Source organism: Barbatula barbatula (genome assembly GCF_947034865.1).
Source record: "Barbatula barbatula genome assembly, chromosome: 3".
Taxonomy (NCBI): Eukaryota; Metazoa; Chordata; class Actinopteri; order Cypriniformes; family Nemacheilidae; genus Barbatula; species Barbatula barbatula.
Genome location: NC_136764.1, coordinates 22167006 through 22191244, shown reverse-complemented (window position 1 = coordinate 22191244; position 24239 = coordinate 22167006). Strand labels below are relative to the sequence as shown.

The 24239-nt window shown below is 40.1% G+C and overlaps 2 protein-coding genes and 1 long non-coding RNA gene across 24 annotated transcripts in view; 2 read left to right on the top strand and 1 right to left on the bottom strand.

Annotated features, from left to right (window-relative positions):
• Positions 1–987: 987 nt before the first annotated feature.
• Positions 988–3911, bottom strand: LOC306892412. 2 transcript variants are annotated; one of them, XR_013786464.1, is made up of 3 exons: positions 2341–3911; positions 1754–1851; positions 988–1679 (listed from the first exon to the last, which is right to left on the bottom strand). It is a non-coding gene; the product is annotated as an uncharacterized lncRNA (long non-coding RNA). The 2 variants fall into 2 exon arrangements; XR_013786465.1 differs by having other exon boundaries at positions 1754–1848; positions 2341–3718.
• ubtfl (upstream binding transcription factor, like) lies at positions 2927–11596 on the top strand. Of its 20 annotated transcripts, none has more exons than XM_079453490.1 (20): positions 2927–3116; positions 5653–5759; positions 5849–6030; positions 6210–6293; positions 6386–6541; positions 6658–6722; positions 6800–6920; positions 7015–7125; positions 7205–7332; positions 7750–7891; positions 7997–8038; positions 8136–8249; positions 8330–8479; positions 8782–8910; positions 9214–9299; positions 9395–9584; positions 9709–9756; positions 10101–10232; positions 10613–10723; positions 10808–11434. In XM_079453490.1, the coding sequence occupies exons 2-20, from the start codon at positions 5702–5704 to the stop codon at positions 10895–10897; spliced, it is 2139 nt and encodes a 712-aa protein (XP_079309616.1). In that variant the 5' UTR covers positions 2927–3116; positions 5653–5701; the 3' UTR covers positions 10898–11434. The 20 variants fall into 20 exon arrangements, with proteins under 20 accessions (XP_079309616.1, XP_079309629.1, XP_079309619.1 ...); XM_079453503.1 differs by having other exon boundaries at positions 10610–10723; XM_079453493.1 differs by having other exon boundaries at positions 2927–3295; positions 8782–8892; positions 10610–10723.
• Positions 11597–12067: 471 nt separating this feature from the next.
• asap1a (ArfGAP with SH3 domain, ankyrin repeat and PH domain 1a) overlaps positions 12068–24239 on the top strand; it is a 36097-nt gene continuing 23925 nt past the window's right edge. For both annotated transcript variants that reach the window (XM_079453178.1, XM_079453179.1), the window contains exons 1-2: positions 12068–12576; positions 13480–13606. In XM_079453178.1, coding sequence (XP_079309304.1) covers positions 12518–12576; positions 13480–13606 — 186 coding nt within the window. In that variant the 5' untranslated portion in view covers positions 12068–12517. The remainder of the gene's footprint in view (positions 12577–13479; positions 13607–24239) is intronic.

Below are 24239 nucleotides of genomic sequence, written 5' to 3'. Positions count from 1 at the left end.
CTGGGAAACAGACGGGGTGGTGGCAGCGCTCGAAAGAACGTAGCCAACCGTGACCGCAACACCCTGATTGCTATGTCCGCACACACGGGACATTGCATCAGTGAAAACCTGCCTCAGCATGCTTGAGCCCCAAGCAAGTGACACAGGAATCATGGCCGTCAGACTCCGGGATGAGTCTGTCGCACCCAAGGATACAGCTACGAAACATGCTCGTAGCCGGAGGGACTTACCTCTTAAGGTCTGTAGCCTTCTGCCGAAACGCCCAGGGGAAGTCCACCGAAAGGAGAAGTCCGCTGCTCCGCGTCATAAATCCAGCAGGTTTTTCTCGAAGTCGAGTATCGCGTGTAGCATCAGCAAACACACAGGTTCCGAAGAACAAAGGATGAGTGAATGACCGCCGCCATCTTCCTTTATACCCGTATGCACGGGGCGGAGACTGGCGTGCGCGTGCCATTCGCCAAGCCCATTGGCGTTTTATTAATTAATTATCTCGGAGAAGGTAGGTTCTCAAGATCAAACCCCAGTCAGTCTCTCACAACGTCGAGAGACCGACTGAAGGGGAACAGTAATAACACTTGTGTGTACCTAGGAAACAGTTACAACATTTAAAACATGTATTTCTTTTATCCTAGGACCTTTAGGAGCAAGACAGCACTTGAGGACTCATTGGGGAGCAAAACACTGGAGTAACAGTCCCTCATGTGGATGAGTGTATGCCGTTAGCTCAGTTCAGAACTAATAAGCAAATCTCAGATATTTATTTAGTGTTCAATTTTGTGACACAGCCTGTTGATACTTGAATCTTAAAGCCCCAGACTATAATTGTTATAATTTCTGTCATTTAACACCATTATAAATGTGATTATGCTTAGAACAAAGAAAATAAAAACTGTATACACAAATTTTTGTATACTCCATTTCTCCATAATATATTAGGAAGTGATGTATAAATTAACACCTTTTGCCTGAAAATAAAATAAAAGCAGTCACTTTCAGAAGGCTTTATTAAAATAATGCAAAAGAGTGACCAATAATAATGGAAAATACAATTTTAGGAAATTTCCACACGACAGCAATGATATCTATATTAAATCAAAATTAACTCAAATGCTAAATAAAATGGAAAAAATAATATAATGCAAATATAACAGTCTTTAAGAGAGTGAGGTGAGACAACCAAGTCTACTACTATTTAAAAAAAAAAGCAAACAGTGTATAATTTAGCAAACATTTAGTATATAATACAATATAGAAACATTAATAAATGAAAGACAAGTATTAAATCGGCAAGATAATTGTCTTTTGGTGGTTCTAAATTTCACATTTGTCCAATAAATGCTTGTAAAAAGCTTTCAACTTTATCGGTTAGCTTTCTGAAACTCTTGGTCATGACATAACAACATTGATCAGAGTTCAAGTTTAGTTAGCAGCTTGTTTTTACTGAAATTTATAGATTCGCTTTAGATGAAATTCACAGATCCACTGCACTCAATAAATGCTAAAATAGCGTTCGAGTTAGCGAATTTTAAATATAGTATACAATGCAAAGCCCAGCTCTACGTTTCTTGATGTTAATATAATTAAAAGTAGCTCATGATCTTCCTCTTTACCAAAGTTGTGGAACTCTCTCTTGCACTGATTTCAGGAGAAATGTGGCTGAGGATGTTGTCAACATCTTTCTGGAAAAAATGCAAGTCGACAGAATTATAAACTGCTGTTAAAAAAACATTGCTGGTAAAGAAATGTAACTTACTGTGTTGTTTCTTGCAGAGATCCTTTCCATAATCGTGTCCAGCAATCCATACAGGCCAAGCACTGATGCAACTCAGAATGTTGCATAGGGAATAACTGCTTTGTAAACAATTTTAGCACAAGGTTGCAACGTAAAATAAAATGGGTATATTTATGAAAGCATTGCAATAACATTTATTTAGTATTTAAAGGACAGTTAACCTGGATAATGTTTATTAATGATAGATGGTTACCAGCCAGAATTTCTCAACATTAGTCAACTAATGTAAACTTCACCCGTTAGAAAAGATGCTAATGTTACATGACGTGCAAATCTAAATTAGTTAAGATATGCATGGTATTATCATTCTCATGAGCTAGCAACATCACGCATTTACACCAATTCAGTCTTTTTCTAAATATACAGCCAATAATCTTAAATAACTCAATAGAATAACTAAACGATAGCACCGCTGACTAAACCCAGCTGGGCACATGTCAATTTAACGACTTATGGTCGAATCGGACAACAAGCCTGGCAGAGCGAACTCATTACAGATATAAGAAGTGTATCTGACACTCAGTAACGATATAATGATGTTTAATTACCTGTGGTTGTCCGCGATTTGCAGCTGACGGATATAATCCATCTTCAGAGGTATGCCGCGAGCGAGTCGCGTTTGGGGTGACGTCAACACCCTCGTTGACTGATTGGCTAGAGGAGGAGCTGTCAATCTAGAACTAGTGGACCAATGGTGGCGCCGAAGCCCGCCCTAATTACCATGAAACTTGAACTGCAGCATTTAGAAAACCAAGCGCAGAAAGTGGAAACGAGAGCAAAGGGGAAAAGACCGTAAGCACGGACAAAAAAATAAATATGAGCGAAACCTGATTTTGTTTGTGATTTGGAAAATGTTGAATTCATGTTTCAAGTTTTATGCAGAACTATTGTAAACGTGTTAACATTTTGGATTCACGCTTATTACTTTTCAATCCGTGAACGCGTTGTTTGTTGTTTGCATTTGTTTTTTAGTTTTTTGCGCTATTATTTTACACGTGTTTTCAATTTTTTTATTTACGCTCATTATTTTTCAAACCATGACCACAATACTTGTGGCGGGTAACTGATCCCATAAGATGCACTCGTCGATAAAACCTAGGGTCCTAGAAATACGGTCCTGAAAGTGCAGCCACCGGGTTTGCAGGCAGATGCCACTCGGGGTTGAGTCAGTGGAGGCTGTCTCCTCCTTTCACTGCGCCATTGGTCAGTTTCACATAAAGACATCTCCGACAACGTGACGATTGTGTACAATCAGAATGCGTGAGAGTCAATGGAGCTCTGACTCAGTCTGAGAGAAAACAGCTCCTGGATCATCACAGTCAAAGTGGGTTTCAATAGTGGGAGTTAAGCACAAACAGTCTGCGTCGTCTAGGCCAACACGCCAGTCAAACGTCAAACAGCACGATGGAGCCAAACACAACAGGCTTTTTTGGGTCACGCTTAGGCGAGGTTTTGGAGCCCAGAGGCCGCTGTAGTCGCACCGGGAACCGAATGAATGTGACGGTGGGCGCCCAACTATAATCTCTTTAGCAAGTGTTGGCTAAGAGTCCTGCTCTTGTGTTTCTTGTCAGGCATAAATGCACAGCCATAAAAGACGATTCGCATTTAATTATAAACGAAAATTAATGTTTTCTTTTATTATTACCTACATGACGGTAAAAAACACTAGATCTCTACTCAACGTAATTTAACGCCGGGCAAACCGATTCTTTAAAATGTTTTAAAATGAACACCCATTCGAGTAATAACACGCGAAAGTGTGCATTGCATTTCAAAATAAAACTAACTATTTAAGTTTAAGCCTCCACCTTTTGTCTCCATTTTTCTCGCATGTTTTCCCTCGGAGTTCCTCCCCCTGCGGCGCTGGGCGGAGTTTCATACCGAACCAGACGCTCCTTTTGTCGGATTCGTTTCGACCTGACTCCCCGGGGTTTACGGCTAAAAAACAGATACTTCAAATCAAAAACACCGCTTAACACGGACACATCGCAAATCGATAGGAACATTCGCGGCCAGATTTGGAAAAAGGTGAGTCGTTTGATGATTTTTGGACCCGTTTCGAACGATTTTCACATTGCTCGTCGCCGAGTCTTTGTAACATTCATGGCGGCTCTGCAGTGAAGGCTCTGGGGCGAGGGAAGGCACAAGCGCCCGCTCATACCTCTCGTTTTCATTCTGATTCGCCAGAACACGGCGTGCTTTCACGTAAATTTGACATGTGATTAGGATCAAACATTTAAGCACATATTTATGACGGATTTCATTTTAAAATGATATAATGCGTTTTGGGATTTTCCCCTTATGCCTGCAAAAATGTCCAAATGTGCATGTGTATATATATCTATATATAATGCGAGATATATCAGCTGGTAAATAGATTGTTGTTTTGTATATCATTTCGCCAATTTTATTGATGTAAGCAATACTCCACGTACTTTCGCCAATCGCTCGCGCACTAGCTTAGGCATTCGTGCCAGCGGAAGCTGCGTGGTGACTCCTGCCGGAATAAAGACGCCATTACTGGGGCTCCAAACAGTGTAACGGTCGGTGCGTCACACAAAACTTATTTTTCTGCTCAAGAATTGATCCAGCTAGAGTGGCCTTCACACGGTGAAAGAATCCATTACGATACTTGGTTGTCAACGTGATTATTAATGTACATTATGCATTTTTGCAAGTTTACTTTATGCTAAAGTACTTCGCGTAAAACTTTCTTACAAATAAAGCGTTTAATACGTGTTAAGGAGGGGATTGTGTTGCAGAGAAATTGATTTTTGTTGTCGTTATTATTATGTGTTTTTTGGTCGAATTGACCTTGCGCGCGGGCGGGAATGACACTTTGCCGAGAAACCCCGCGCCTCGTGCGGGCGCGCAGCTACGCCAAACCGCGAGAAGGACGCGGGCGCGCGGCTTTCCATACGCACTCGGTGCAGCATGCAGTGGAGACTCGACACGGCGATGCGTTGAATTTTATTGCATATTGTGGGTTTACTGAAATGAGCAAAAAGCAAGTCGATTAATACTAAAGTAAGTTACGGTATTGTTTCCTCACTTAGGAAACAAAAGCAGACGCACGACTCGAGGTTGAAGGTAAATGTGATTTTACTATACGGATCGTTATCAAGCAGATTAAACAAGCATTTACTTTAAAGCCCCGATTGCCGTTTAATGTTAAAAAGCGAAAGAGCTGCAATACATGTATCCACGAAGTACTCGCCTATGGATGTGCCGGACTGTCAGCATGTGGAGAACAGGACACAGTCGCATCTCGGCTGACATGACAGGAGACGGGTCGAGGGTCCCGTGCACATATATCCATCTGCGGATTTCACGTCGCACTGCTGGCGATTACATAATCCGAAGAAGTCTTTCTCCTCATTCTTCCGAAGACGACCACGGTCCTCACTTGACTTTCGTTTTCTCTCGCATCCTCAAATCGCGGGATTACTTGGGCAGCTGCCACGCCGAAATGTCGGTCTTGTGTGTGCGTTACGTTAAAGTCGTTAACTCAAACGCAAATAGACGTTCAATAGTCGATATGTATTGTGCGTGTAGGTTCACAGTACCGAACCGTTTCGTTCTCCGATGCGCTAGTATGGCCACGGCGCGACGATGCTTCCCTGCCGAGGTGGATTAGAGGCGGGGCATGGCCACATCTTCCTCTGGGTGGCAGTGATGAGATCCCAAAAATATCAGCAATCATATCACAATGAGAGGACCATTCATCCAAATTGAATCAGCCCCGTTTATTGAGCAGCCATTTTTTATCCCACGTTCACCTTTGTTCTTAGCAGTCCTGCATCATGTGATATGTCTACGGATGAATGCACACTAACATCTTGTATGATCTCCCCATGCAGCCACTTGGCCACTGAAGCGTCAAGTTGGAGTTTACAGACATCTGTCATCATGAATGGCAGCACCAGCGTGGCAGGCAGCCAGACTGGACGCATCAAGAGTGAGACAGGTGAGGTCACACGATGGTGGATTGACACACAACTGTGATTTTGTCCATACAAAATGTTCACTGCATTCGGTGTGCTCTCTCTGTGTTAGTTGTAGATACATGGAGCAAAGAGGACTGTCTGATGCTGCTGGAGAGGATACGCAGTCTGTTACCTGAAGCGGACGGTATGAAATATAAAACCACAGAGTCTCATTTTGACTGGGACAAGGTGGGCTTTGGCGTTTTCACTGGAGCAATGTGCAAGCAGAAATGGCAGAAAGTTTCTACAGAGGTGAGCCAAAGTTTTCAAACAAAAACACTGGATGTGTATGTTGAATCTCAATTAAAATTGTGTTTTGTGGTTTTATTTATATTTTAATTCATAAAATAAATGAATGTCAACCTCAGTCAGGACTTGTTATTGAATATTTTGGAAAAGTTATGATCGGACTGTTCTATTTCCACTCATAGGTCCGTAAATACAGAACAATGACAGAGGTCATTTTTGATGCAATTGAATATGTGAAGAACCCTTACAAAGGGAAGAAACTGAAGGTAAGACTACATAACAATTTAGATTTCAAACCTTTGTAAAGTTATTGTGTGGTGCTTATCTGTTAATCTCATTTATTTGTAAATTGTTTTAGACACACCCAGACTTCCCAAAGAAACCTCTCACTCCCTACTTTCGCTTCTTTATGGAGAAGCGCGCCAAATATGCAAAAATCCACCCTGAGATGAGCAACTTAGATCTCACAAAGATTCTGTCCAAAAAATACAAGGAACTCCCTGAAAAGAAGAAGGTGAGTGTGTATGTGAATAGTCAGCTGTTTTCGTATTTGTATGAAGACATTCTTTTTGGAGACTTGAAAGTTTCAGTGAAATATCATGTGTTAAATTTCTCCTGTTACTCTGTCAGATCAAGTACATTCAAGAGTTCCAGAGTGAGAAAGAGGAGTTTGAGAAGAACATGGCAAGATTCAAGTTAGTGTCCACCTTCATTGTCCCAAAATACCATTTTCTTTATTGGTGATACAGCGTGAAACTTCTGTTATTTTTAGGGAGGACCACCCAGATTTAATAGAGGAGAGAAAGAAGTCAGACCTCCCAGAGAAGCCTAAGACCCCTCAGCAGCTGTGGTACAACCATGAAAAGAAGACCTACATGAAAATTCACCCAGATGTAAAATCATTTGTCAAAAAATGGAACTAAAGGTCATATGGTCTTCGTTCACGTCTCACCAAAATGTGTTATTTGTTTTAATGGCAACCCACAGGTAAGTCAGAAGGAGCTGAAGGAAGCATTACGCAGACAGTGGTCCCAACTCCCAGACAAGAAGAGGCTGAAATGGATCAGCAAAGCTCTAGAGCTGCAGAAACAGTATGAGGTAAGACTGCTTTCTACCCCGAGCAAAGGTAATAAAGGAAATTGTGAGCATTCGTCTGAATTACTGCTTCCTTATACAGGACACCATGAGAGCGTATCTCGAAGCTCATCCAGAGGCAAACTCTGAGGAGCATGTTAAGTCTGTTCTTACCAAAGCTGAAAGACAGCTCAAGGACAAGTTTGATGGCCGGCCAACCAAACCACCACCGTAAGTATCTTTGGTGGAACGGGGCAAAAGGCTTAATTTTTATCTTTGGGAATTGATTGTATCGTTGGAAATTTGAGGTCTGGGGGTTGAACAGTCAGTATAGTCCCTCCCCCGTGTCCATACATAGGTCACGCAAAGAAGAGATGATATTTGGAGTTTCAGATTTTTTATTAAAGATTATGAGAGCATGTGAATGAATGAATTAAAAATGATATGCACAGATAAATCATTCATCATAAACGCTGCAATTTTTCATATGAAAAAATAATTGTCCTTTTTGATTTCCTTGCTACTAAAGAGAACATTTTCTAAGCAATTTGGACGGTTATGAACTTGGTTTATGGGTATTTTCCCCATACTTTTGCAGTTGTACTAATTATATTAAAGTGTATTAATATTTATGGTTACTTTCTGCAGGAATGGATATTCTCTTTACTGCGCTGAACTAATGGTAAACATGAAGGATGTGCCAAGCACGGAGCGAATGGTTCTGTGCAGTAAGCAGTGGAAGATGATGACACAGAAAGAGAAGGACAGTTTCCAGAAACGATGTGAACAGGTCCGTCTGCCCCATCGATTCAGAATCAAAATGATCAAACAGTTATGAGCAAAATTTCAGATTTTTCATGACTCTCTATAAATAATGATAATTCCGTGTTTTCAGAAAAAGAAACAGTATGAGATTGACCTTCAAAGGTTTATTGAGGTAAGAATGTCCTGCCCGCACCGAGTCTGTCAAGCCACAGTCTATCAAGAGTCTCTGCTTATTTTAATTATAATAAGCAATCTCTGTGTTTCCGCAGAGTCTCCCAGAAGAGGAGAGGGACCGTGTGTTGTCAGAGGAGAAGCCTGGCGGCAACAAGCAGAACCTGGCGGGTGTCGGCAGCCCCCTGAGGGCTAAATCCCCATCTGTGAAGGTGAGCATGCGCGCGATGTTTATAAACTTGCATGCTGTTTTGCTCTTGAGCTATGTCTGAGTTACCATGTTGTTGTGTAGGATCGGTGTCGTGACCCTGAAACGGATCAGTGGATGCTCGCAAAAGACAAGCGAGACGGTAAAAAAAAAACACTACTTCCTGAAACTCCCAAGACTCCTGAGGAAATGTGGCAGCAGAGCGTGATAGGAGACTATCTGGCTAAATACAGGGTAAGCGTAGCATGTTGTGATGTTCTGTTATATTCAATCAAACATGCGGTGACTAAACAGGACAACTATATAATTTATTTAACTAACACTGGATCTGTTTGAGCATCCTGACCAACCACATTGAATTTTATTGGATGAAATCCAACAATCTTTATTTTGAATATGGTAATGGAAACCTACTGTCTGTGCTTGATTTTTGGTTTTGGAGAGAAAGTTTATTCTAGAAACGAAATGTATTCATTTTAGCAAAAGCACATATCCAAAGCGATTTATTAACGTTGATAAACTTATGTTCTTTGCAGAATGACAGGAAAAAAGCGCAAAACGCAATGGATGCTGCCTGGAAGGCCATGGAAAAGAAGGAGAAGATTCCTTGGATCAAGAAGGCTGCTGAGGACCAGAAGCGATACGAGGTTCAGTACCGGACCGTGGTCAGTGACCAGACATTTGACCACTGTCCTCTCACCTGTCCTGAAGAAATGTCAAAATGTTGGTTACCCCTCACACCCCTCCCTTAAATAAAGGTGGAGGGGTTTGCAGTGAATGAACTTGTATCTCAAACTGTGTTCAATCGAAATGTATTCACTGAAAATGTGACTCGCCATCAATACAGCCATTATTGCATAATCTTATGTTTCATCTAAATATATACAGTACATCATTATTGTCTTATATATTGTTGCTTGCAGGAGCAATACTTTTCATGACACTTTTATCCCCTTTTTGTCCTGCAGAGAGAGCTGTTAGAGACGAGAACCGTCCTGTCAGGACAAGGCCAAAGAAAGCCAAAATTCGACGGAGAGCCCAAGAAGCCCCCTGTGTGAGTGTTGTGTGTTTCGTTTTCACTTCCTCTGCTCTTTCCGCAACAAAATAGAATCAACCTGTTCTCCGTTTCTCTCGTCATTTCGACCTCAGGAGTGGCTATCAGATGTTCTCTCAGGAACTCCTGACCAGTGGCGAGCTGAATCACTTCAGCCTGAAGGAGCGCATGGTGGAGATCGGCAAACGGTGGCACAAGCTCAATCAGACTCAGAAGGACAAATATAAGAAACAGGTGGAGGAGCAACAGCTCGAGTACAAAGCCGAGCTTGAAGCCTGGGTTAAGGTAGGACGTTTGGTGAATCATTTGGAGCTTCAAAACAAATACCATTTCAATTTGTGTGTTTATAAGTGTGACATTTTAGAGATTTCACGTTACGTATTTTTCTCTCCGTTTTGCCGTTTCCTAGTCACTTTCTCCTCAAGAGCGTGCAGTTTATAAAGAGTTCTCCTCTACGGTAAGTAATCGTTCGATATTTGCGTCAGTATATCAAATTGTAATGCAATGCTCTGCAATTTTAGTGTAACATTTCCAGTCTGTACACTCCTTCCCCTTGTATTGCATGGCAGGCTAGTTAAGTTGATGTTATGGCTTAATTTGGTAGACTTTGCTTGTAGCGGCTGTTTTATAGCATATATGTTCTTCCGATTCAAAATAACACATGCGTATCTTTGATCAAACTGACCTGACCTGAAAATGTTATTAGGGCTGCACTACTAATCATGGTTTTTAGCTTGAACATGTTTTTTCTGTGCCGTTCTCTCCTTGCACCTCCACCCCGTCCTCTCTCTACCCTCACAGAAACGGCGAAGCACAACAAAAGCACAAGGTCCTGGGGCTAAAGTCCGAGTCACCAAGGGGAAGGCGGTAGGTGCCAGACCCACAACAGTGGCTGTTGGGGGGGGCAAACGTTCCATGGCGTACCGAGCCAAGGTAATGCCCACTCTCTCAAGGCGAATCACTCACACCGGCTACACGAAACCTCAGTCATGGCTAAATGCTGTGGATTGTATGTAAAGGCTTGAATGTTTAAAGGTATTGTTGACCCAAAAATGAAAACTCTGTCATGAATCGCTCCACCTCAAGTTGTTTCAAACCTGTATACATTTCTTTGTTTGTTTAAAAACACAAAGACATTTGGAAGAATGTTAGCAACTGAGATTTCTGGGGCACAAAATGGTTGTCAAAGGTGCTAAAATCTTTATTCTGTGTTGAAGGAAACAAAAAGAATGATACAAAAACTCGTTCTACTATGGTAGTCAATGGTACCCCAGAAACTTAAGTTGCTAAAATTCGACTTTTGTTTCCAGCAGGACACATCAGAATCAGATGATGATAAAACAGACACCTCAGACTCGGACGATGAAGATGATGAATCGTCTGGCAGCACAGATAGCGACGACGATGACGACGACGATGATGAGGTTCATTTCAAATCTGCTCAAAAAGCATGACAAAGCTGAGAGTCATTAATTTTTATTTTAACTTGATATTTCATTGCGGTACAGAACGAAGATGATGATAGAGACGACGATGACCAATCAGACGGCTCCAGCAGCTCATCATCAGAAGACAGCAGTGACTCTGAATCTGATTAACCAGTCCCGTCAATCTCATAGAGGGGGCTGTGCCGGACACACCCCTTATTAACACCCCTCCTACAAAACATGAGAGGCCGACAGCTGTGAGCTCACAGCTTGCAGTCAACTGGCTCCCTATTTCAACAGGGCAGAAGAGAAGATGGAGTCCATCTCTTTTCTCGATTATGACGGACTCAACAATCAGTCAGACAACTTTTTTCTTTTTAAGGAGCTGTGTTACTTGTGTGGTAATCGCAACAATTTTTATCGCCTTATATAGGTGTGTTATTAAAATGTGTTGACTTGTTTGTTTTTGTTCTTTTATGTTTATTTTAACTTGAAAATAATATGATTTAGCTGGTTAAGCTTTTAAACATTTTGACAGCATCAGGGTCGAGTTCAGAAGGGGATGTTACGGGGGAGAGGTGATGGATCCCCCGGTTTATATTTGTTCGACTCAGCCAGTTGCTGGGCCTATGAGGGCTAAATGAGCTGCTCAAGTCTTGTTTGGATCGTTCTGTTGCAGATCCTCCATAATAAATGCACTTTTTTTCTCTTGTATTTATTTGTATGTTTTCAAAAACAGGAGAGACTGATTTTCACATACTAGTTGTGGATCAGACCAAACAAATGTACTAAATAGTCTTTTTGAGAATCAATTTTACTATTACAGACTTGAACTTGCAATTATGTAATTAATTGTTATTTGCGTATTGTAAACATTCATTGCTTTTAATCAGTTTAGTAAAACTAAAGTCTTATAGGAGGAGGAAAAAAAAGAGCAGACAATGCAAACTGTTCTTCACTTAAACTGGCAGCACACCGTCACATTAAACCATTTAAACCACTATGACATTAAGATTTAAGTAAGACAATCTCATAAGCATCACTCCGAACCTGCGCAGTTCATCATTACTGTTTATCATCAGTATAATGTTCTTTTGAGGGGAAAGAACCCTCACGCTTTTACAAATGAACCCGAATGTAATACTGCATAACGCACTCATTTTTCTGCCGGTGTCAGGTTTCCTTTTATAAGTTGTTAAGCATTCCCAGTTCCTGCCATTAGCTCTGAGGTTGTGTGCATGCTGGGTTCCCTCCTCCGGCCCCCTCTCGCCCTCATGCTTGAGTCTCGCTTCCTGTCCAGCAGCTCCAGATGGGGCAGATCAATGCGCACATTCCAGCCTCAATGCAACTGTAGCGGCACGTGATTTCGCCCGTAATGTCCCAGCGCTGGATACAGCACAATGCAGTGAATATGGTGCGGTCTGGAAACACGGAGCTCTCCGCAAAACTTACTTTACCGTTACTTTTGAAACCGCTCATACGGGGCGAAACCGCAGCGGTCTCGGTAAGTTATAAGGCGCGGCTTTCCCCTGGATAGCAACATTTGTTTCATGTCTCGTGACGAATGTGATGTCAGGACAATTATAAAATAGAGTTATAAACTGCATCGGAGGCACACTGCTTTGTGATATTGTTCTGCCCCCCAAAAAACGAGAATCCCATGCAAATTGGGTGGTAAAATTAAGTTATACATGTTAATTTGGGATGTTATGCTTCTCCACGCACTGATGATGATGATGCATTTGTATTGTCTCAACTCGAAGGCTGTTTTATTGAGGTGACTGCAGAGCCATGAGGTCCTCATCCTCGCGTTTATCGAGTTTTTCCTCCAGGGATTCCTTATGGAGCCGGTGAGTTGCTCTTATCACTAAGTACTCTCATCTGCACATCATATGTGCACTTACTTCCTGTCAAGTCTGCTTCTACGTGTGCAAAGTTTTAGAAAAGTCGATTTACATCAGAGCAATCGCGTCATTTTATCATTATAGTGCAAAGACCTATTTTCATTTCATAATGCTGTTTAAAACAACACATTAGCCCTTTGGGCAAATATTGCTGCAGACGAGAGAATACGTTTATGCCAGTTGTTGTTTTTACTTTACGATCGCTAAATTTAGCTTCTTAACGTCATATTGCATTGCGAAGATTTCTAGCAAAATCATCAAATATCGAAAATAGTTCACTCGACTACACTAGGCTTCCAAAGCGACCTCGCCATCGGGCTCCTGTGACGCATGCGCAGTGTTCGCTCTCGTTCATTCCGTCATCGCTGGTGGGAGGAGATGAGCGTGCGTGCACGCGCTGGTGTCAGGGAGCGCACAGACCGTCAGGACGGGGAAACACGGAGGAAAGAGAAAAGGAAAACAGAATGAAACCGCTTTCGACACCCGAACAACAATAACTCAAGGGAATTCTTCAAAAAGATCCCGTCAAGCATATTATAGCTAGGGCATATTAAAACCGCATCGCATCTTACCATTTGCCAGAACAAGGGGAGCCGTTTTTTATGCAGATGCAAGCGGACCATTAAGCCGAGGAAAGACGTGGAAATTACACGCGACGGTCGTCTCCGGGGACAGGAATCGCATAGTCAGTGAAGGAAACGCCACACAATCGGCTACGATTAGCCGAATTGTACCGTTCAACCTCAACCGCACAGAGACGTCGCTGCGTTCCTGACCAACCCTGTCTAATTAATGGTGCTATTGTGATTTTTCTCCCCTCCATTTTTATCGGGCGATTGCGCTGTTAAGGATGCCGGATCAGATCTCCGTGTCCGAGTTTCTCTCGGAGACGACGGAGGATTACAATTCCCCCACGACATCAAGCTTCACCACCCGCCTGCAGAGCTGTCGGAACACGGTCAACGTCCTGGAGGAGGTAAGGCCGCTGTATTACCGTTATATGAGGGAGGACCAACTGACACGGCCCGTGAGAATATAGTTAACGCTCACCTGTGCATTGTAAGCCCTCAAGAGTCGCTATTTTAAAGGACCGGCTGCTTGCATGCAGTTCGGTGGATGCGGATTTACTAACGTACATGGTCGCAAATGCGGCGTTGGTCGGCATGCGGATAGCAGTCATGTCTATTGTTAACCGTGTAACTATTAAGATCTATTGGGGATGTAATGTCAAATCCGTTTTCATGGACTTTCAACTGAACTAATCTTACTTCAATTCTCTCATTTTTAGCATTTAATCTATAACATGGAATAACGGTGCACCTCATTTGAAGCCTACTGCGTATGGGTTGATAATAAATATGCATTTTTTCTTCTTTTATAACATTAGTCACGTGAAACGAGATCAGCTGGACTTATTGCTTTGTGGATTTGGTTGTCCGCCAGCTGTTTCCCTGCTTGAACAAAATCGTGATATTGCCTGTTAGTAAAATTCGTCTATTGATGAAATGCAAATAACAGGGCAGTTTAGGATTCTGTATGGACATGTGCGTGTATAATCTGGTGTACAAGCTTAAATCACACAGATAAATGTACAAGTATAATTATATCAAACTCAGTTAATAAAAAATCAACAAATGCATTGGAACAGAAGTGAAGACTTGGATGTCTGTGCATTATTATGTTTTCAGATGCACTAGCAGACTTTTCTTTTATACAATATTTGTGTATGATCTAGGGATGCACAGATATGTCAATTTTGGCCGATAACAATAACCTGTGGTTCTTCACCATTGGATGCCGATAACCGATATATTGTCCGATATACAGTATCTACATTTTAATATAACATTTTCTGTGATTTGAAAATCATTTTTTTCACCTGAAATTGTGAACCAAGCCTACTTTAGATTAGATTAGATTCAACTTTATTGTCATTACACATATACAAGTACAGTGTAACGAAATGTAGTTTAGGTCTAACCAGAAGTGCAATTAGCAAGTGCATGATATACAGTTAGAATAAATACAGAATACAATATGAGAGAATATAATACAGTTATGAAAATATGTTACAGTAGGTATGTACTATGAAAAATATATACAGATGACTATATACCATGAACATTAACACTATGAACATTAATGTACAGGTGGATATGAGCAGATAATAATTTAGACTAAACAATAGTGCAAGTGATTTAAGTGTGCACAGATTATTGACATTAGCTGTTACAGTTGCAATGCAATAGGTGAGTTAATGCAGTTGTTGAAGTACAATAATTAAAGATTCTTTAAATTTTAAACGTTTCTGGTATAATGTTTATTTAATAAACAAATTATAGATCCTAACAGGTTTCAAGCCAGAAAGCAGAACGCTTCAAACAATATGCTTTTGTTCCCAAAATGTACACATTCATTAATATGTACATACAACATCAACAATGTTTTTCTAATACGCACTAATCGAATGATCGTGACAGAATGATATTACCGTTCTGGATTTTAACTGTGAGTAGCGTGCAGCTGAAGTGGTTCAACCAGAAAATTATTCATAATTTATCGGCTATAATATATGGACGTGAGTTTTATTATCGTCTGATACGATAATATTAAAAATCACCATTTATCGGCAGATAATTTATCGTGCATCCCTAGTATGATCATCTTTAATTACAGAAACCTTCTAAATCACAGAATCAGCCCCATATCCATTATACAAATCATGTCCGTTATGCCTTATTTTCTCATGTTATTTGCACTCTTTGATGTTGTCAAGACCGAATCATGAGAAGCAGCCAGTTGTGCTTTCCTAACTCTCAAAGAAGATAAATCCCACAAGTCATGCCAGCATCTCTCACTCTCCAAGGGGCTGAGATTTGTGATGTGCTAAGAATAGTTTGTGTAACAAGGAGAGGAGTCTCTTGAGCAGAAAGAGAGAGAGAGAGAGAGAGGATTTACCTACTTAAACATGGGCCAGTGAGCACCTGACTTGCCAAGACAACACAGAGCTGCGCCGGCAGATGAAGGGACTTCCTCTTGCTATACCACACAGCCCACTCTCGAATGACATAATGTTTTATTAATGGCTAAAAAAGCAACAGCGATCCTCAGATGACTCCAGGAGACATGAACGTTACCATCATGAATTAGCAATGTCTCGGTTAGTGATAGGAGCCATTGTGAGGCAGAATGAATGGGAGGTGAATGAACAGTCCTTTGAATAATACACATGGCCGTATATTTTACAAATTTGTCAAGGAAGTGAACAGGAACCTCTGGGTTGGTTGTGTGAAAGAGCACATTAGTGGTTTTAGCTAATGCCGTTTCCAGTGATCAAAAGAGACTTGCTGGAACAGAATTTCATACTGCCTGTCTCAGTTTTGGCAGATACACCTTATGGATCTTTTTTACAGCATCACCCTGAAGACTGTTGAAATACTAGCATTTAGCACTACACCTCCCTTGGGTCTTCTATCAGGGTGGGCATCCTAATTCTAAAGGGGGTGAAAATAGATGGGTTATATCATGTTGTCAGTTGATCAGGTGACAAAAATGTGTAAAAAAAACATGAGAACAAAACGGTGTGAAATCACAGATCTTAAAATGTAGGTGTGATATTTTAACATACTGTATATATACAATCAAAATGTACTATTGCTCAATTGAAGCATTTACATTCGCTGTGTCAACTGTTGATTTACACATATTTTTGCCTGTGTTTGGGCTGCTAGAGGTTCAGAATATTTCAGAAGAGACAAAAAACTTTAGCAGCAGAAAGTGAAAGACTGTAGTGAGTCATTGTGCACAGCAAACGGTTTGCTTGCCCTTCAGACATTCAACAGTATATTGACAGTACTGTTAAAGTCGGTAACAGGAGCAGATATGAATTTGCATATGTCTCGTAGCCAATACAAATTAGTAAAATCATGGGAATATGTCACATCCAGTTTCTCTCATTCTGATCTTAACAAAAGAGTTACTACAGCTATGTTCTGTATCTCCATTCATTAAAGGTCCAGACAGTGTGTAGATATTTGGATGATCTATTAATAGAAATGCAGTATAATATACATAACTCTCTTGAGAGGTGTATAAAGACCTTACATAATGAAGGGTTATGTTTTTCTTATTTTCGAATGAGCTTTTTCTATCTACAAACACAGCAGGTCCCCTTGGAAGCTTCAGTTATGAAGTGAGGCTTGATTTTATTGTTATTTTGATGTTATATTCAATAAGAAAGAAAGAAAGTAAGGCTGTGGCATGTCTTTATACTTTATATGGCATGGTGGATGTATAGACCACTTATCGACAGACTGTTTACATGCAAACTCCTATAGTGTTAAGTAGATTTTAATGTTATCTATTTAACAGTAAAATTGAATTTCCAGTATTTATAGACATTTTAGCTGTGATTTATCTAAAGAAGAATACGTTGTTGTGGGCTTGGGGGGCAAAACTTTCACACTTATGTCCTATACAACTAAGACATCAAATATTCTCTGTTTTAGTCCATCACGAAGGAGCACTGGCAGAACTGATAATCCGCACAGTTAAAAAAAATGTCCCTGAGCGTTAAAGGGAAAATTCCCCAGTGAATAAAACTGCAGTTAGTGCTTCATTTACATGGGCACAGAATAAATCCCCTGCACAGAGACGCGCAGTGATATTCTGCACTGCAGCAAAAGGCATCCAACTGTAAACCAGATTCACAGTTTATGCCTGATGGGGAGCTTAAAGTATTGAAAATGTATACAAAACTAGACAGAAACCTGTTGAAGTGAGCTATTGTATGTGTGAAAACATAATAATGTCAAGGTTGAATCAAACTTATCTATAACTGTGTCAGTGGAATAGCTCTGTGAATGACACTTATATTGCCTAGTCATCTCTGTTTGGAGTACTAGAAAGAAAAATCTCACGTTTCTCACCATTTGCAATGTAATTTGCTTCATTGTTTGCCACTTCAGGCTGAAAGATCAGAAAGGGATTATTGCTGAATGACTGATGTATTCATGTCAAGTTCTCTCATTTCTTTTTGTTTAAATAGATCATTTTTATTTCATAATTCTGGGGGCTTTTCCGAAAATGTATCCCACCATAGAGATTTATTGATGGCTCTGTTCTGTTTTTGATGTCAGATAAAACATATGCTAATCGTTCAGCATACAAATCGAATTCTGGACGTCATTTCGCACTCATTTTGTTGTTTTCTATGTCAAGTTGGCACAGGGTTGGCATCTGTGTGCTTTGTTAGCTTTACGCTAGTTTATTTTCACACACATCTCTCCCTCATTCATACGGGGTGGCCTCTGCACAGTAGTCATGGGAACAACGATAAATTGTTCTAGTGACCTATTTTATGGCGCAGCCATTGATTTGTGGCCAGATGGGAAATCAGGATTTTCGCTACTTCTTGTTGCTTTGAAATTCCTGGTGCATGAGATCCATGGGATTGTAAAGCTCGACATGTCTCTACTAAATGAAAAACATAATTCTGTAAATCTGATCAGCAGAGAGAAGATTGAGCTGTCATATTCACTTGTAATGTCACATACACAACATTGTTTCTTCCTCATAAATGCACAGATGAAAATGTTCTATGAAAAGCAATCCCATATCCATTTGTCGGGTATTATTGCTATGTGTGCATTGTAATTTAATTCCTTCAAAGTATGTTGTCTATTAAAATGTGCTGCATTTTTTTCTAATCCATAATGCATATAAATGTCCCTAATCTTAAATAAAATTAGTAAATAATAAATGTGTATAGACTTGATATTTCTGACGTCTGGAGTCTTATCAGACGGGGTGTAGTTAAATATAATATATTTGTAACGAATACATTCTGTGAGAGTGATCTCATTCTGTGAGAATTAAATTAATAAAAATAACCAGATTGCCTAATAAAGTATAATTAATGTTAAAATATAAAGAATGTGAAATTAACGATTTCACAATAACATTATCAATCTGTTTTCTTTATATTTCCATTATATGATGTACTGTATGTACCATATTTTGAATATAGTTACAGCAGAACAGGTTTTTGCCGTGCCTACTTCAATACTTAAAAAGTCCACAAGTATGTACATGTAAGACTCCTAGTAAAAAAAGTTGTAGTCCATATCAGGTTTAATCATTGATAGGAAATATGCTATTTATTTGTACATTTTTCCAGCGATTTTAGAAATATCTGCCTTCCACCATTCAAAGGGATAGGACTGTTGACTTGCTATGACGTAATCAACTGCCCAGGGGTGATGCAAACATGGCCGCCGAGTGGTATGACTTCCGTAGACGGACTTTGGCTTGTGTCATTATCCGTCAGAAGCAGCCGTCTTTGTAGCGGATGCTGATAACTGAACAGTGGCTGCTCAGTCTTAGTCAGCAGAATAATAGTCTGATGTTTTGTGCTGTGTGTTTGTTTGTCATTTGAGAAATGTCCAATCTGATTTCAGCTGGAAAAGCACATGCAGGCGATCTGAAGGAGAGACAGCTTGAGTCTTCTGTGCTTGTGCTGAGGTCACCAGACGTACTCATAGGAACGACCTTCAAGGCTGACCAGCACCTCTTCCTTCACTTTCTGGCACAGATCCAATGCTTAAAATATACTGTGTTTGACAACAGCATTGTTGAAGGTTATTTTCGTTTTCGCTTAAATTAGTCTTTAGGTGTCTGTGGATAAAATTTTGAGACACAACTGTGCAGAGTACCAGAGTATTTTTTAAGGCCAACCTGGAAGTTAGCGTCGCACTGGTTCCGAACAAAATCCTATACGTTTTTCTACATAGACTTTTGGAAGATCGCAAAAAATAAGATCTGTCATTAACAAAGGTTTATGTTGTTAACACCTTTTGTCTATCAAGATTATCTTTACAAATGAACACAACATTGGTTAGTTTTGAAGCCGAAATACAATCGCCTGAAGTCAAAAGCTAACATGATGCTATAGACAGACAGACTACAACACGACTGCTCGATTTCAACGTCACCACCACCAAAACTCAGACAAATTTTAGAAACTTTACTAAAAATTTGTTCCCTGGTAAGTAACAACTACAGGAATGAATCTCCATTATTTGTAAGAATTACACAATGACGTCTAATGTCCCCGCCAAAGGAAGTAGTCGCTTTTATCAACTCGATAACAACTGTCATTTTTTAAGTCACAATAAAGCTTTAAAAAAATCATGAAAGGGTTATAACTGGTGTGTTTATGTCATAGAAAAAAACGTGAAAATATTTTGTTAACTACAAACCTATTTAAATAACCCATTGACTTTGGGGTGATGGAACTGGAAGTGCTAAAATCGCGTCCTGGTTTTGCATACAAAAATACGTCATCTCTCCGGTTTTCCTTTGTAAATGTTTTTTTAAGTATAGTTGCTAGGATACCTATTCTTAGCTGACCTGACTTATTTGTATCTTTGGGCATTTTATGATGTTACTTTCACAGACTCGCAAATGAGCTCTATGTTTCACGGTCAGAACCCTATTTAGTTTTCGTTTGGGAAAACTTAATGCAGGGAGAAATGGAAAATGATAATAAAGTCAAATTTTGCAGATGCTGTACATTGCGGTACACAGCTTTGGTATATAGAAGTGGCGTCCTACTGTATTGTAATGTTATAACGAAATGTTAACTTACGAAAGTATAATTTCAAATACGGTAGAAAAGCACTTCTCTTTACCACTGCTGTGTGCCGCAATGTACAGCATCTGCTAAATTGAACTATTTTTCCATTTCCCTCTGCTTTAAGTCTCCCCAACCGGAAACTGCCGAGGGTTCTGAACGTGAAATGCATATAGCCTAGGGCTGGGCGATAAATCGATTTTATCGATTAACTCGAATTTGACGTTTAGGGCGATTTTTTTTAATGAAAATCGGTTTTCTCTTTAACTTCTACGACCGACGCTCTCAAGTGTTCACACCAAACGCGAGTTGCGCGAATAAAACGCGCTATTCGCGAGTAGTTGGACGCTTGAACATTTTGATTTTACTCTCTTCATTCACGCGTGTAATTCGCGCCATTTGCGCGTGTAATTCGCGCCATTCGTGAGTGAAATACGCATCATGGGAGGGGCTTCTGGCAAGCGGCTCGCGTCTAATTGCGACATGGATTTTGTTGAGAGGGTAGCGGCACACCCAGACACTGATCCACTGCAGTGGTGGAAGCGTCACGAACCAAACTTCCCAAGGCTCAGTAATCTGGCCAAAAAACACTTGTCTGTCCCTGCTACAAGTGCCCCATCAGATAGGCTTTTCAGTGTGGGAGAGGGCATTGTTACATGTAACCGGGCATGCCTCAAGCCAGAGGTAGTAGACAGGCTTGTCTTCCTGGCTAAAAATGTGTAAATGAAGAATGTTGAAACTAAAGTAATGGATGTAGATGTTTCATTTTGTTTACAATTTCAGGGATTCATGAAAACCGTTTAAAGTTTTGTTTGCACTTTATGAATACCACTGCTGTATGTATTTTTGTACATTCTAATTTAGTCATTTTTGCCACATTTATTTGACCAAAAAGGGACACACAATTAAATTATTTTTTCATATTTTAAGTTATTTTGAAGATGCATTGTGTCACTGTAAATTTGAGGTTATTAGAAAACTGATAAGCTACATTTTCACTGTTTACAATGGCAGGGCCTGCCATCTCGTTTATAAGCATGTTTTAAGGCTTGTTTCCTGTTACACTTATGCCCCAATGGGAAATTTAGATTAAACTGCATAAAGGAAAATCAGAACAAAATAAAGAGTACATTTGTTTTGAGCAATTTCTTTGTCAGTTGTAGTTTGTTTTTAAATAGAAAAAAGAAATCGATTAAAATCGAAAATCGGGTTTGTTGTGAAAAAATCGGAGATTTTTTTTTTAAGCCATATCGCCCAGCCCTAATATAGCCCATTATGTGGTTAAGAGTAGAGATGTAAATTGATATCCTGTATCTTAATCAAATGACGGCACATCACTCACTATTGTCGGTCTGACAGATTCATTGAGTTTTCTGGATTTTTTAAAGTTTTCAACCGAGCGTTTCTTTAACATCCCTCGGGAATATCCGCCTGGTTCTTTGCCTGTTTATTTATGTGGTTTGTTCATCAGATGTGGACAGAACATGGTGAGGGTTCTGAAATCCTTACAACCAAAGGCATACCTAACATCCAGATTCCGTTTCAAATGGTCCGCCGCCATGGATATGGACCAAACAGACCATAATTTGCACGATGACCTTTTATTTTCTTATCTGGAGCCACAGATTCAATCAATGCCAGTTGTGAAGTGGTGCTTTCCAGGCCTGTGGGTGTTCCTTAAAGTGTTGATTTCATGTAATGTTTCCCCCTGCGTTTCAAAAATGTTCTTGTTCGTTTGCACCTTTTTGTTCCATAGTTATTATAATAAAAACGGACTGAAGTTGGATCACCCTTGGCCCAAGTTCTGACTCACAAACTCCTTGAAACTTTGGCCTACAACCTGTTCCTTGTAACCGTCCCACAAGTGCGCTGGCTTTGGCTTGGCAAAGACTATATAGAAGTGATTTCTTCAGGGGTTTGTGTTTTTGTGGCTGATAGCTGGTGCACGTCTCTCCTGACCTAAATGCGCACATGGCAGTATGTTGAGGTCTTTTTGGCGGGCTGTGGAGAATGTTCTCTTTCCTTGCTTGGCGGGCGTATGTCGGATTTGAATCTCAATTGGCTGCCTTGATAAAGTCCACTATTGATCTGATTGTTCTTAGAGGGTATTCACACCAGGAAAGAACGCTAGTTCGCTTGCTTTGGTCCGGACCAAATACAATGTTGATTGATTTGATGGTGTGGTTTATTTCAGAAAAGCAACAGTTACATTTCCTTTTAATTAAATTGAAAGAATGAAACTACAATGATTAGGCTTCGTCTTAAGAGAAATAAAAGTTTATTTTGTATTGTTTTTTAACTGAAAGGAGATAACCTGATGACATGAACCGTTGACAAAAGCCTCAGGAGGAGCACAATTTTTCACAATGGGTAGCAAAAGCAACACTTTCCCATAATTCAACTCTGAGCCTGTTAATAAAAAAAGGTGCAGTTCCGGCATTTGGGTTGGATTGAGGTCGGGGCAAGTTCACACTTTAAACGAACTGCCCTTAGTGTGAATCTAATGGGTCTGATGGGAAGTAAAAAGTGTTTTTTTTTAGCACTATGATTTTACACTTGGTTTTGACCAGATGCACTTCATGCCACAAACGCTATGTGTCAGTTCTGCACACCGAGACTGCATTTATGTCAACAAAAACGAAGCTTTTGGAAAACTCTCTCCAAAGTGGAATAATCTGAAAACGCTGTTTTCTTGTTGCAGTGCGGAATATGAAAACAGAGGCTTGCAAAAACTGAAATATTTTTCGGCAGGTGACGCAGTTGTTTTGGCTGCTCTCCAACCGTCTCCGGTTAAATAGCGTTTAAGTCACTTTGTCGGTCAGCTGACAGACTTGTATGCAAATATGCAAATTTGTCCTATGGCGCGATGCAACAATTCAGAAAACGTAACAATGAAGATAAATCTCTCTTATCCTATTTTAGATGATGAATATAAAATGCAAGTTTTTATTAATCACATTTAATAAGACATTAGTAATAAATGATATTTTATAAGACAATTATACGGGTTACATTTTCTTTTTTGCTGAAAATGACCTGTATAGGTAATGACAATGGAAAAGTCATGTACACAGCGTGACGAGAATATTAAGCTTTTGACTAGATAAATATGCCGTAATCCGTATCCGTATAAAGGTACTGGTACTGTAGATGTGTTCCTTCACATAAAATCACAAACTTAATGTAAATGTATTTGTGTGTGTAAACACTTATTTTTTTCCACTATTTCCACTATATAATTCATTTAAAAAAATTGGGACGCCCTACGGTAATGGGAATTTCAGCAGAAACGCAATCAAATGGAAAGACGATTCGTTGCTATGTTAAAAAGATTCTTTGTGCAAGTGGTTACTATCAAATGTGTGGTTGCTGCATATTTCACCTGTTTACAGTATTTGCGGTGCTGCCTTTCAAACGTTTCCCATAGAATGACTTTACTTGGGCCGCGTGCACGTCCTCATCTTCCGTGTTCGCATGCACTCTCTTCCAATGAGCTTCATGTGTATGCGCGAGCCCTCGGCCTATCGTATTTAACTGTCACTTGCATTTAAAATCAAAGAAGCATTCGTAATACAGCAACACATTGTCGGGGAAAGGGCAAACGGCATATAGCCGCTCTTTAATGTAGATATACTGTATTGTGAATTTGTCCGAGGATGTTGCGTTTATAAATCAGGATTTTGGCAGCGGTTAAAGTGACTGCTGGTGGCATCACGCTGAAAAATGCAGTATAATGTGACAGATAAGAGAGTAGAAGAAAAATAGATAAGTGCTAACACATGATGTGATAATGCCACAGATATGTTCATTCGTTTGTGACGTCACCAGCACCACAAGTCCTATGGGAAACTATAATTTCCATAAGTGCATCAATTAGCTTTCCTGTAGCCCAGTGGTAAGAGCATGTCGCAAGCCACGCCAAGGTCATGGGTTCGATCGCACATACTTAGAAACAAATGTATAGTATAATGCAATG